The sequence below is a fragment of the Channa argus genome, chromosome 2 (genome assembly GCF_033026475.1).
Source record: "Channa argus isolate prfri chromosome 2, Channa argus male v1.0, whole genome shotgun sequence".
Classification (NCBI taxonomy): domain Eukaryota; kingdom Metazoa; phylum Chordata; class Actinopteri; order Anabantiformes; family Channidae; genus Channa; species Channa argus.
The window spans coordinates 25,708,310-25,722,206 of NC_090198.1; the positions used below are offsets into that span (position 1 = coordinate 25,708,310).

The 13,897-nt window shown below is 39.3% G+C and overlaps 1 protein-coding gene across 1 annotated transcript in view; it reads right to left on the reverse strand.

Moving 5' to 3' along the window:
- The window catches only part of hipk3b (homeodomain interacting protein kinase 3b), a 41,459-nt gene that overhangs the window by 12,776 nt on the left and 14,786 nt on the right, over window positions 1-13,897 (reverse strand). Inside the window, exons 3-4 of the mRNA XM_067487369.1 lie at window positions 6,932-7,055; window positions 486-605 (exon numbers count right to left, since the gene is read on the reverse strand). Of these exons, the coding sequence (XP_067343470.1) occupies window positions 486-605; window positions 6,932-7,055 (244 nt within the window). The remainder of the gene's footprint in view (window positions 1-485; window positions 606-6,931; window positions 7,056-13,897) is intronic.

Sequence of the window (13,897 nt, forward strand, 5' to 3'; positions counted from 1 at the left end):
TAAATTTGCTCATTTGAAAATACCATTGTATGAATCAAAGGTGATACACAGTATGTGAAGCAATGTGATTAACAGTCTTCAATGTGATATTTATTTTTATCTTCCAAAGACATGGAGGTTAGGATAACTGAGGGCTCTACATTGCTATCAGATTAAAATGTCTCTCTGTGTCACCAATATATTTTGTCCAGGGTGCTCCCTCTTCTGCCCTGTGGCATCTGGGATCTGCCCGGGCTCCTATGATCCTCCCATAAAGGATAAGCAGGTGTAGCTAAAGAATGGATTAATAATCTCAAAAGCTAGCTCTTCTGTATAAATCCTGTTCTTTTTAAGCAAAGCTATCACTGAGTCTTTATTAGTAACATTAGTGCCGTCTTTGTTTGCCCTGAGGGTGGAAGAATATATTTGCTGAACTTAACCAATTGGCTTTTGTAAAGCACAACATAGATAGAAGTTAGTTGTTTAGATGTGCAAATACTCCTCACCTTTAGTCTCCAAGTTGCATAAGGTGAGTCAGAGTCTCTGCAAAAGAACCGCAAAGTCTTTGTCCCCGCATTCAATAAATGTTCTCCTGGCAAACCTTGTGTCTGAGAAATGTAGCGAATCTGTTGGACATAAGGAAGGTAATTAAAAAAACAGCATGATAGTAGGTAAAGAAAAATGCAATGCTCTTGGGTTGAATTTTTCAAAAAGTTCTGTACTGATACTTTTATTTTTTTTTATCTCAGCAGGATTTCATATTGACACTGACCTATGTACTGATAATTTACAAAGAAATTCATAGTGACATCACAGTGTCAGGTAAGTTAGAGCTAGTAAAAAAAAGAAGAAAATATGTGTGAATGTAAACATCACAGAACTGGCACAATTCTGACAAACGACTAGACTGATGACCCTGTGCTGAGTCAACTTGTAAAAGGTGTCAGGGTCTTTTCATATAAACTCTGGTAACAAGGTTTATATGTTACAGAACCACATGCTTTGCTCAGTTATGATTTGTAATAGTCAGATGCTGTTGGGCAAGAATCTCACACAAAGGTTTATAAGAGGGGGCCAGTGAGAAGCCTGACTGACGTCAATCACACCCAAGTGTAAAGGACAACAACCATTAGACTAGATTTTACACAGACATTTGCAATTGGCACCACAGGGAACTGTGCCAAAACAATGAAGTGCTGTGCAGCAAAACACTGGATCTAGTTCACCTTTTTTTGCAACGCAGTGTTGGGACAAAGCTCTAGCTTTTATCAGCTTGTTGCTGAGATGCAAATACTGTCTGTGTTTTGGACTTCTCTTCGTGTCATTGGGCCAATAGGTAAGGTTATGGATAAAGCAAAACATTCACTGGGATTCTTGTCACGTGTGATCAATCCAATTTTATCTGTTTGCTAAGAGGTTTACATGAGAGGATCGAGATATACCTGTTCATCTTAAAGCACAATAAATATGAAAAGCACACTGTGTCATTTTTATTTCTCTCTTACATTTAGTCATTGTTCAAATATAGACCAACCCTTTTCCTCATTATCTGTCTTTGATGCCTTTCACTAGTATAATACTAAGCCATGCATAACTGACTGCAATTCCAACTAACGTTAACCTGACTAATACAATGAGTAAAGGTCCCTCCTTTCTTGTCCATGATACAGCTGTGTTGCAGTTCTTCATCATCATGTATACACAACAGATACAAAAACAACACAGGCAGTGTGTGTGTGGGTGGGAAATTTCTTGTGATGAGAAAACCCTTATTTCCCTGAAAGGTGTGTCTCTGTACAGATCTCACAAATCAGTGAGATCACTGGTGGAAAGCCACTGCTTCATAAAACAACTATCTAAATGAACATGGGCCTTCTGTAGAGCTGACAAGAAGCACAGATAGCCTTTATTTTATGGCAGTCCAGATAACAACACACACAATAGGGAGATTCATTTAGAGCCCAATGCTGTTAGTAATAAATAAAAGCACTTTTTTAGCTTAGAACAATGAACCAGCAAACCTCCCCTTACTCAGTGGACAAAGAATCTCTTACACTTTTAAGGGGCACAGTTTATACCAGCTCACAAACAGGAAAATATCTGCTGCAGCCTTGAAACTTCCAACAGTCAGTAACCCAGATCCTTTTGCTTCCTTTGACCTTGACTACATCCTCTTACTGTTACAGATCATTTGAGTTGCCAACTAGGAAGAGCCCCAATGAAACAAATAATCTTCATTGAAAATATCAAAACAACAACAACCACATAACATAAATTAACTCTTTATAACACCTGTATAAATTCTGAGACAGAGAAACAAGCAAGAGATAAAGAGTGCAAAGGAGGTACATGATAAGCATATGGGCTAATTATTACCACTCTTAATTAGACTGTAAAATGTTTGAAGGAAGTTTATTGCATAAAAGAGGAAAGCAGTCAACTGCAGAACTAGTAAGATAAAAGACAGTGTGACTGGGGGATGAGGTTGGGAGAAAGGAGAGCATGAGGGGTGGATGAAGAGTCAGAGTTATAAATATAATATGCTGTGTGGGATGGAACAAGACCCCATGCAGAATGATAAGGAGGAGCAAACGGGGAAAAAGGAAGAGGCAGCAGCTCTACCCAAACAACCCTGTGCCCCCTGGATAACGCCTCACCAGCAGTCAGCTGCCTAGCTGTTTACTGACATACAGTTTCTTAGGACACCTGGTGTTAATGGCTTTCTTAAGGTCATTCCACAGCATCTCTATTGGGTTGATGTCTGGCCTCTGACTGGGTCACTGTTGTAGGTATATTTGGATGTTAAACATCATTGTCCTGATCCATTACCAAGCATCTTCCTTGCTTCAGCTTGATGAAACCTTGATCATTTGCTTCCGGCTTGATTTGACGTGTGTTTTTACGTCGGATGCCCTTCCTGCTGCAACCCTCCCATTTTTATCCAGGCTCAGGACCGGCACCAAGGTTGCCCTTGGTGGCTTTAAACTGGTGGGGTGGGATTTGAACCTGCGGCCTTCTGCTTTCCAATTCATTTTCCCCTCCACAATAGCAAGCAGTCTAGGTCCAGGGGTAGCAGAGCAGCTGCAAATCATGATGCTCCCTCCACCCAACCCTTCTTCACTTTATGGATAATGTTGGTAGGTGCTTCACATTATTTGTAATAGTGTGTGTTCTTCCCAAACACTTTGTTTCTTTTCAGCTGTCCACAAGACATTTTCCCAGTAGGGTTTTGGAGTGTCAAGGCAGTCTTTGGCAAACTAACCATGCTTTTATGGGAAAATAGTTTCCTCCATGGTGTCCTGGCATGTACGGCACCTAAACAGAGATGTAACTAACTGCAATGAAGTCTTTAGCTTTTACTCTAGGGTTCTTTTTTACCTCATTGAGCATTCTGCATTGTGCCTTTGGAGTGATTTTGGCTGGGTCCACAGTACAAAATCATTATCAAATTATCTCATTTATCGGCACTATGTCTAACTGTGGTCTGATGAATATCTAAAGTCTTTGACATCACTCTTTATCCCTTTCAAGCTACATGCAAATCAACAACTCGAAAATAGGTTATCAAAGATCTTGTTTGAGGCATGGTACACATCAGCTGATACGGCATATGAATACAACACTGACGCTGAGTGGTTTCTTGAATCAAGGTAGTTCTGTACCACACCTTCATTGTTTCATTTATTGGACTTTCACTGGAAATGTTGGTTAACGCCTCACTCTAGTTAACGTTTGATGACATCAGAAGCCTAGTGCTGCAATTACTTTGTATGTTAAATGGGTGTGTTCAATAAAAAGATGAAAGATCATGACTGACTGTGTTCTATCACCTTAGAGATGTTGTATTTATTGATATTTGTGACTTTGGTGAAGATCAGATCACCTTTCATGGCCAATTTATGCAGAAAACCAGGAAACTGCAAACTGTGCCATTACAGAAAAAAGTACTTGCAGTTTGCAGTTTTCTGCATGAATTGAGTATAAACTTGATCAGCATGAATCCAGCAAGCCAACCAAAGCTCTCCAGTGTTCATATTTATTTATTTTTTGTCCTTTCAGCTTATCCCGTGAGTTCAGTGTCGCCACAGCGGATCATTGTCCGCATGTTGATTTGGCACAGTTTTTATGCCGGATGCCTTTCCTGATGCAACCCTCCCCAGTTTCTACCGGGCTTGGACCGGCACTGCACAGCTGGGGATGGTAATGGGCTGTTAAGGGTTCAGTGACCGGGGATCGAACCACCGACCCTGTGTGCTGTGGACGGCTGCCTTACCAACTGAGCTACATCTGCCCCGCTGCCCAGTGTTCATATTGCTGTTGTTATTTTTAGTCATTATTTCCAATTTGTAGTGGAAACTATGGGTTTTGAGAGTGATTTTAAATGTAAAAGTATGTGTTCCATAATTGTGAACCCTATACTGAAAAAGATGACTAAGCCAAAGTTGTTCTCTACAGTTCTCACTTACTGACTTAGGTATGCAAATACTCCCCATGCTGTATAAAATGAGACAGCCTTCAACAGAACACCAGGGTCCATTACATGGAGCACTGCCTCCTCATTTTTAAATCTAGTCCACTTAGTAACACTAAAACTGAAACTAACAACAACTGGCATGTTAAAGTCTAAATAAGCCACTTTGAACAGCATATTATTTTTTCAATGCAGAAAGGTAGCACTGAAAAAGAAGCTCTGTAGTGTCTGTCTGTCTGTCTTTCTATTTGTCACTGTGCTGTCTGTCCAGAAACAGAGTTATAATACACTGACACACTGTGTGTTGATGAAAGCAATGTCAAAAAGAATTAAGCCCCTTTATTCACTTTCAATGACACCTTGCTTAAAAAAAGAACGTGATAGATACCTGACTTCTCTGAGTAATCTGGACTGCAATTGCAATCATCTTTCTCTGGGAACAGAGTTTACATGTACTTAAAACACCTGGGTAAGATTTAGATTACAGCCCGTGACTTACAGGGTAAGTACAGACAAATTAATGTGTACACATTAGTAACAATGGTGAATCACCACAGTAACTATGGATACAGATTTGTTGTTACGTGATAACAATAAACAAACTTTGGGGAATAACATTGTAACAAGATGAGAATAAGAAAAATCTCTACAGTTCAAGCATTTTGTAGTTATGGGGTACTTGTGTAAAATTACATGATAGGCGCGAATATTTACAATGCAACTACTCTGTAACTACAGATAAGCAGTTAGGAGGCTCCACTTTATTAGACGATTTATTTAGACTTCTATGATGCACTGTGTTAGCTTCACAGTATATACTTATATACTTAGATTTAAAAATAAGCTGACATTGCCTGATTAATGATCTTTCTCTCATTCAGTCCTTCACTGCCCTATCTGGAACAATTTTGTAATGCATATGCACACTGATTGGGAACCTGGTTATGCAGATACATGGCAGAGAAATTAGCATTCTCCAGGAGAAATCTATCAGTTGAAAAGCAGGTTTCCCTATTCCCCTACTCTGATTTCAGAAACCTGCTTTCCCGTTTCCATGACAGTTTAGAAATCAGCTCCTCGATTGTCATGTTGTTTTTGTATTACTTTGTCTCACACTTTCATGTCTATTTCTATACCTTCCCACTTTACCCAATCAGCATAAAGCAACCACTTACTAAATTAAGGAGGAGGGTCCCCTAGACATCTCTAAAGTTGCTGCGTGACATGCTGACTGGCTGCTGCAAAGAGAGATTAATCATTTTTAAACTTAAATTTCCCACAGTTATCTCTCCTGTCTTGGTCTTGGGAAGATTGAAAAATGAAGCCAGGCTATAAAAGTACTTTGGTATGAGTGCAGAGTGCAGCAGAGCTGACTTCGGTAATGTAAGGTGCTGCATATGCCAGTGTACGATCTGACTGGAGCTTTTTTGGCAGGCTTTAAGTAGATAGGGCTCTGGGGCAGGGGAAAGCCGCTCAATGTAAGCCCAGATCAGTCTAGTCCTGGGAAGACAGTGTCAGGGCTCCACTGGGAGGGGCAGACATGAGACAGCCTCTCACAGACATACCATCAATCACAAGAATATGCCTTTCTGCTCACTGTCACAGACACCAGCTGAGACAGTCCTCAGGATAGGTAGGTACGTCACCCAGGAATCAGTAAATATAGCACTCGTTTGTTACTTTCAGTCACTTGAGCTCTTACGTCATTCAAGCAATCCATCTTTTTTTTTTTTTTATCGCATGTAATTATGCATCAAAGTTTGTCTTTCCCTGAAGCTCAAAAGTTTCCTTTGGCTGCTATCCATGCCATTCTTGTACAAAAACTCCCTTCAGTGCCCTTAAGACGGCATTAGGCCTAGATCCGCATAGATCTCTTAGAGATTAAAATAACAGATTTTTCGACTGTAACAATGTATACTTGTCCCAGCTTCAAACCATCTGTCTTAAAATCTCCTGCTGAATGTTCCTGTCTGTCTTTTTAAGCCTTTGTCAGCTTCTCTTTCAAAATGACTCTTTGAAAGGCTTCTTTGGGAGATTTAGACTAAAGTAGCCACAAATTGCATATCCTGTAAACTTTAACAAGTCGATGTCTGACAGAAAGAAATAGGAAACAACTGGGTGAGAACTGTAGGCATAACACTGCCTCAAAAGCCACATGGGCAGTGAAGGGGGGGGGGGGGGGGTGTTAGGCGGAAGACCTATGAAGGAAAAGAAAGTAGATAGGGGAAATCGAATGTAGAGAAGGCCCACTTAGAAATTTACAGGCAGAAGAAAAGTACTTTTCATTTGGGTACGGTGCGGAGAGGATACGAAGTCATATAAGATGATAGAATTGGGGTAGCTGAGGTGAGCTGCATGAAAACAAAAGAAAAGGAAAGCATGAGGCATATAGGACGGATAGAGAAGCAGAAACTACCACCAGAATAATAAAAAAGAATCTGTAGCAGCTAAAAAGTGAGTTGTGAAAAGATGGTTGCTTACCTGGTCATACTCCAGGGCCCCAGGGTAAAGGGGCCAACCCAGAAAAAGTTCGGCTATCACACAGCCCAGGGACCACATGTCTATGGCTTCACAAAACGGCAATCCCAAAATAATCTCTGGAGCCCTATGGAAAAGGAAAAAATATTACTGATGTTATTTGCAGTAGCACAATAAGAATGTACAATATGAAATATATCTGCTATGAGGATCCAAACCCTGAACTAGGCTGGGATCCTGTGAGTGGAAAATAGCCTTTAGGTATGAAATCTGTCAAATGCTTTTGTGCCATTTTTTGAACAAGTATCTATAACAAAACCAACAAAATAAGACACCCACTAAACAGTGAAAATGTCCCAGACAAGATGAAACTACATCAGCCCTCTTAATTTTAATATTGATGCATCCAGTCTTTTTGGCTTTGGTGTCTTGAACAAATAAATTCATTATTAGAAATTCAATAAAATTTGTGATAATGGCCAGTAAAATGGGATTGGTGGGTACATGTGTGCACAGGACGAAGTGACTTTTTAGAGATTACCAGGTTACCAGGGCATCCAGGCTGCGATCAGAGCTCTAGGCTGATAGGAAATAAAAAGCATCGTCACTATTTCTTGGCCTACATGCTGGCTCAGTGTTACTTAAACTAACTCCATAATAGAACTGTAATACCATGTCAGGAATGGCTAGTGGTGACGCAGGCCTGTCAGCACCAGTATAGGTAAGACATGCTGACAACTGTAAGAACTGTGTTTAGCACACATCACAAATCCTATAAACTGTGACAGTGCACTGACAGCATGAAACAGCTCTATGGAGCACCCTGCGAGCACTTTAAAATCAATAATACACAGGCATATTTAGCACATATGCCAAGTCACAATGCTGCTTTTTGAGAAGAATCATATGAGGGTGACAATCAGATGAAAAATAAAAAGGTAGTGCTGTGACCTGGCTAACATTATGAGTGATGTGGGTTAAGACCTTACAAAATTATACTTACATCACTTATTTTACAAAATAACAAGTCTTGGGGATCATTAGACCTTATTGTTTATAGTCTTTATAATTTTGTCACTATAAATATATTGAGATCATGCTGTAATAACTATAACTTCCAACAATAATTATATCCTTATTGCCTATGAGATGACAACATTGCTTAGAATAGCGTAGCCCTAAAATTACTTGAGAGAAACTTAAGTGTTACTTTATACTGTAATCTGGAGGAGTATTTCAACTAAAAGTAAGAAACACATTTAAGCAGGACAAAAGGCAGATGAAGGTTTTGTTTGGATGCAATACTAATCCATCCAACCTGCTCTAAAATAAGTGACAGATATTTTTAAAATGGGACAAACACTAAAACTTTGTTTATTTTGATAGTTTGCAGTAAGGTTTCACAGCAATTATTATTTGGTGAGTTATTTGGTTTTAGCAGCAGCAGAGGATCAGGGCAGTAAAGCTACAGAAGGACAGAAATTGGAAGATGCTCCCCTGAGTAATACAGGGCAGGCGGAAAACAGGATATTTTAAGAAACCAGCTATAGTGGACTGTGTTATGCACGTTGATTTGGCATGTGTTTTGATGTCGGATGCCCTTCCTGCTGCAACACCACCCCACCCTTTTTTCAGTCTGGGCTCGGGACTGGCACCAAGGTCGCCCTTGGTGGTTGGGTAGGGCCACACCTGGTGGGGTCGGATTGGAACCTGTGGACTTCTGTATGCCAACCCAATACTCTACCACTGAGCCACCAGGCCCCTTTTATTCCAAACATAACACAGTGAAAACTAAAACACAATTAACATTTGCAAAAAAGAGGAATGTGTCTGACAACACACACTTACGCATGCACGCACGCACACTATATGGGAGAAAGTACTTATCCTAAAGGTATCAATTGGACAATTTTACTCTCTTACATCTTCAGGGGCGAATGGGAGCTAATGGAGCAGTAAAGAAGCAACATATGGATAGCAACAGCAAACCTAAGACCTGTTAAAATAACTTTTAGACAATTTTATCTCATGCTCAAAACAAATGTATGCAACAGCTGGTGCCATAGGCAGCATAGCAGCAGAAAACCAACTAGGCGGATATGCTAACCATTTCAGTCTCACAGGAATGTCCTATTTATAAGGAACAGGTCTCCCTTGGAGGAGTGAGGAGTGAGAACGAAGCCACATTTCACCACACCTTCCATTTATCTGGATACCAGGCTCATATAGAGATATATTCTAATGCTGTGTTTGTAAGTATATAGAAGTAGCTCAAATTGTGTCATCGGGCTGGTCAAGTAGAGACCACCCTACAACAAAAACCAGACAATCTTGCAAAAAGACAAAAGCCACATAAATCAGAAGCTCCTATTCATTTATCACATCCAGTGTGTTAAACTAATTCAAGATGAGCTTTAGTTTACATGCAGCCAGCTTTTATTAACAATCATTCCCTATTTCTGAAAGCTGCAATAAGCCTACTAAATAGGTCCTATAAAATAATTAATATTTTGCCAAATTGTATGGGCTTATAAAGATTTTTAAATATTTATCCATTTGATATCCAATTTTGGGGAACTGAAGCATTTCCTCTCTTACAGAAAATGAACAATCCTTAAGACCTGACGTGGGCTGCTTCCCAAATCTTGCAGCCAGGATAAATACATGTACTAAATAAATGATACCATTAATAGCTGGTGGTTTATACTGTTACAGAAACCAAAACCTGCAACCATTCTAAATGACCACAACAGAACATTTATAAGTCATCATGTGTTTTGCTCTTCCCAAAATCTTTCTTCAGAATTTTCCAAACATCATGTTATTTTCTTTATATGAATTAGTTTTTACCCATCCCTGCTGAATGCACAACAGCAGTGCAACATGTAAAATCACAGACTGAAACAGAGCCAAACAGAAAACAGCAGGTCTCTCTCCCATAGTTTGGGGGATGAGTGGATGTTGCCATGGTTGCACAGCTCTGTCTTAATCAACGCAACTCAAGCCTCACCTCCCCTCCTGTGAAACGAAATCTATTTTCCATCCTGAGGATATGACGTACAAGCTAAGTGGCCAGTGAATGCTAGAGGTGCAGATGCCTCGTGACTGTTCACTGCCACGTGTAAAAGCTCCAGAGGAAAATGACAGGTACCAGAAAAAGATGAGCAAGGTTATGGACTAGTATTCTGCCTTTTGTGCAGTGCATGGGCAGCACGTAACAGGAATCAGTGGGACTACACAGTGAAGAGGGGCACCTGAATAGGCACAAACTCAGAGAGAGGATAACAAAAGAATCTGGTCAGTACATAACTGCAATTATGAACAGGCAGTGACTCATCCAAAGCCAACTTAGATTTTAAGACCACACAACCGTTTGGCTTTGAATGCCAAACAACACCAGTATAATATGAGCACATCTCACAAATGTATAATATTTGGGAAGAATCGTATGCAAAACTAGAGATATTACTTACATTACTTTAACATAAAACTTCTAATGCTTCAATGTGCTGAAAATGTTGAACATTCTCAGTCACAAGACAAAGGGTGTACGTCAGGTTTGTTGACTGATATCACTGTGCCGTTCAAAGGTTGGAAATCAATGGCTACAGTACGCGTAAGACATGTTGTTTAGAATATCACTGCGTTCAAAGGTTTCAACAGACGCTCATGTTATCGGTGAAAAACACCTTCAGAGGTAGCAGAGGGGGGAAAAAAAGACTCATCTTCAAAGAGCTTTCTGTGCCTGTATTGTCAGACTTTTTTCTTCTTCGAAACATTCTAGACTTTTAAAGTTTTCTATAACTGTATGGCATAGAATTTTAAAGGTGCTCATTAAGGTGAACATAAATATAAGAATGCTCTACGTTTGTTTGTGCTTTTAATAATTAAACTGCAGTGTGCAACATGATATTATGTAGATATATTTACTGACTGATACAGAAAGATACAGAGTTCAGTATTTTGTTCTGTCTTGTTATTTCTTGGTATGTTTGAATATCATTAAAACAAATCTAATCTAATGTTGTTTTTTTTGTGGGGGCACAACTGATCAAGGCTGACAATTGGAAACTCTGCATTGCTCACTTGTCTTTAATGGTAACCATCACCTTCACTAGAAAAACAACAAAACTACTGAGCGGAGCAGTAACAGCAGGCCCAGCTTGGGAACACAACTGTGCCAAGTATAACCTGCCCAAACTGTCAGCATGATATTGTGCAACAATCTTGAAGTAAAACCTAAACAAGCAGGAGCAATGGTAAGATTTGGTTGCCACTTTTCTCGTTACAGCCTGAAGCTTTCCCCCTATTTTACTGTTGGGTTGTGGGAAAGACTCCCACAAATGAGAAATGTATTTCCCTGGTCAACGACATCAACAGTTTGTTCCCTCACCTCAAACAGATGTTTTCCTTCTTTAATCAAATTCTTCTTCTCCTCCCCCCCTTGTTTGTTTGTCCCTCGACCACAAAAAGGTTGCGGCGCAAGGCAATGTCGCGTTAACAAAACCAGCACAAACATGATGTATCAATGATCATACAATCTGCATGGTGAGATTCCAAAGAACAAAGTCTTTGTGTGGGCCAAACAGCTGAACCCGAGTTTGTTAATCTAGAAAAAAGCTGGACTGTCTACCTTGATATCCTATAACATGAATATACATTCAGACATATTTCTCTAACCTAGGTTTCATGTTTACAAATTGTAGTGTTCCTCTGTTATGCAAGTCTGTTTAGATTTTTTTTAACTTTATTTTTAACCTACAAAAACATGAGCAAACATGAGCCTTATCTGCATGAAAGGCCATGACAGAGCAGAGAAGTTATCTCTGTCTCTATTTCTTATTCATGGCCATTATCTCACACTCCAGAAATAGTCCTGTGATCTTCCCTGTTCTGTCCTCATTGAGAGAAACCAAGTGTTGAGTCGCATAAAATCAGCTCGCACAGTAACCAGCAAATTAAGGGTGGCTATGCATTCAAAGTGGGGATGGGGTCATCGTGACCGCATGCTTACACAGGCCTTCCAGGAAGCTTCTTCTGATAAATAAACTCTGTTGGGCTACGCTGCAGTTGGCACAAGCTTAGCCACAAAGAAACTGACAACATGGTGACTCCATGATGGAAGAATTGAGCCTTATTGCACGTCTCTTCCAGGAACTCTTCCACGCACTCTCACAGCATCCTGCATTATTCATTGGAACACAGAGGCAGCGTAGCAAAAGTAGAGGCAGCACTTACACTCTGATCTGCCCAGACCTTGGATTAAGGATACAAGGCTTTAGACATGTTTTACAGATGTAAACCCCTCAGTTTGCTGACATGGAGCCAGTGTTTGGGAAAACATTTTTATAAACTATTAAACTATTTATATATTTATATACTATTAATATAACACAAATTCTCAACAAAAATAGTAAGGTCAAGACCTTTCCGGAATTATAGAGAAAACCCAGAAATTCCCCCCTGAGCAAGAACTAGGCAACAGTGGAGAGGAAAAATCCTTTTAATGGAAAAAACCTCCAACAAAACCAGACTCTGGGTGATTGGACATCTGCCATGACCCAACGGGGGTGGGTGAAAATCAGAAAAAGAAAGTAACAGCCACAAGAACCAACAGACAAGACATAATATAAAAAACTATATATAATACTTAAACCTAACTAGTATATCGGTTTATACAGCTATGTTTTGGATGGCAAAAAACTACTTATCCAAGCAGATTCTACAATACACAGTAATCAGGCCTTGATAACAAAATATTTTTGTGCATAGTTGACAGCTTCATGACCTTAGCTACGAAAGATGCCATTTTTAAGATCTCTCACTGCGATGAAATTAACTGCAGAAAAGAACAACAAGGGCCCACGCACTAAAACACAAGGCTGATCTTAGTTGCATACATTTCTTAAATTGGTTCTTAAGTTTCCAGCTCAAGATAGACACACCAGAAAGAAAAGCATTTGTTTGTGAAGCAACATTATCACAGTACATAAGGTTACTAAACTGCAGCTTTTCACTCTGGGATTATAATTATTGGTGCGGGATTGTTTAAAGAAAATCTGTACCATAGCTGGCAAAAAGCATAGTCAGGTGCTCTCTGTGTTATGGCTGCACACATTTAATGAAATGTGGCAAAGAGATGTCGTTAAAAAAATCCGCAATGAACCTTTAACATGTGAACTATTCTGGTAAACCCTAAGGGAACTGTTAAAACAAACAAGCAAACAGATTTCGTAAGCTGGACTTAAAAACCAACTGCTCATTTCCTGTCAATAAAATACGACACAGTACCATAATAAGTCTTCATGCATAATTTAAGTACTAGCTAATTGAACAAGTGCAAGCTACTTTAGCCATGTAAATACCTGGAAGCACTCATTACGAACTCACCCAGAGGAGTTTTCAATTCATAAAAGTGGAGACTTCTGTTTGCCCACAACTTCCCACATACCAAAAACATGTTTCTTAGACTGCCAGGGGGATTACTTGCTCATTCTGTAAAATTCCCATCATTTCTCTTTTTTTCTAGTTAACATTAGGTGGCAACGAAGCTGCGGCTGCTAAAAGGCTACACATAATGGATGGGTGGATGATCAAGTACCTTTTTGTTGAGTATATAAATCAAACTGTAGTAAGAAATCTGCCATGTCAAGTGATAAAATCATTAAATATATAAGGAAAAGTTCTTTCTTTATCAGATCGTTACTGTAGTATAAATTTAACCATATTGGAATATGAAACTGTTCATATCACACTATTATATGTAATGACAATAAAGCCTATTATAGTTTATTCAATTCAACTGGTCACAATGATTTTCAACAGCCTGACATTCATATGTATTTCATAGCATTACAAAATGGTAACATGAAAACTTTAAATTATTTAAATAAAAACTTGAAAATGACCATGTAGTTTATAAAATATGTTTTAAATTCTGATTCCTGGCAGAGAACTGAATTTGTTTCT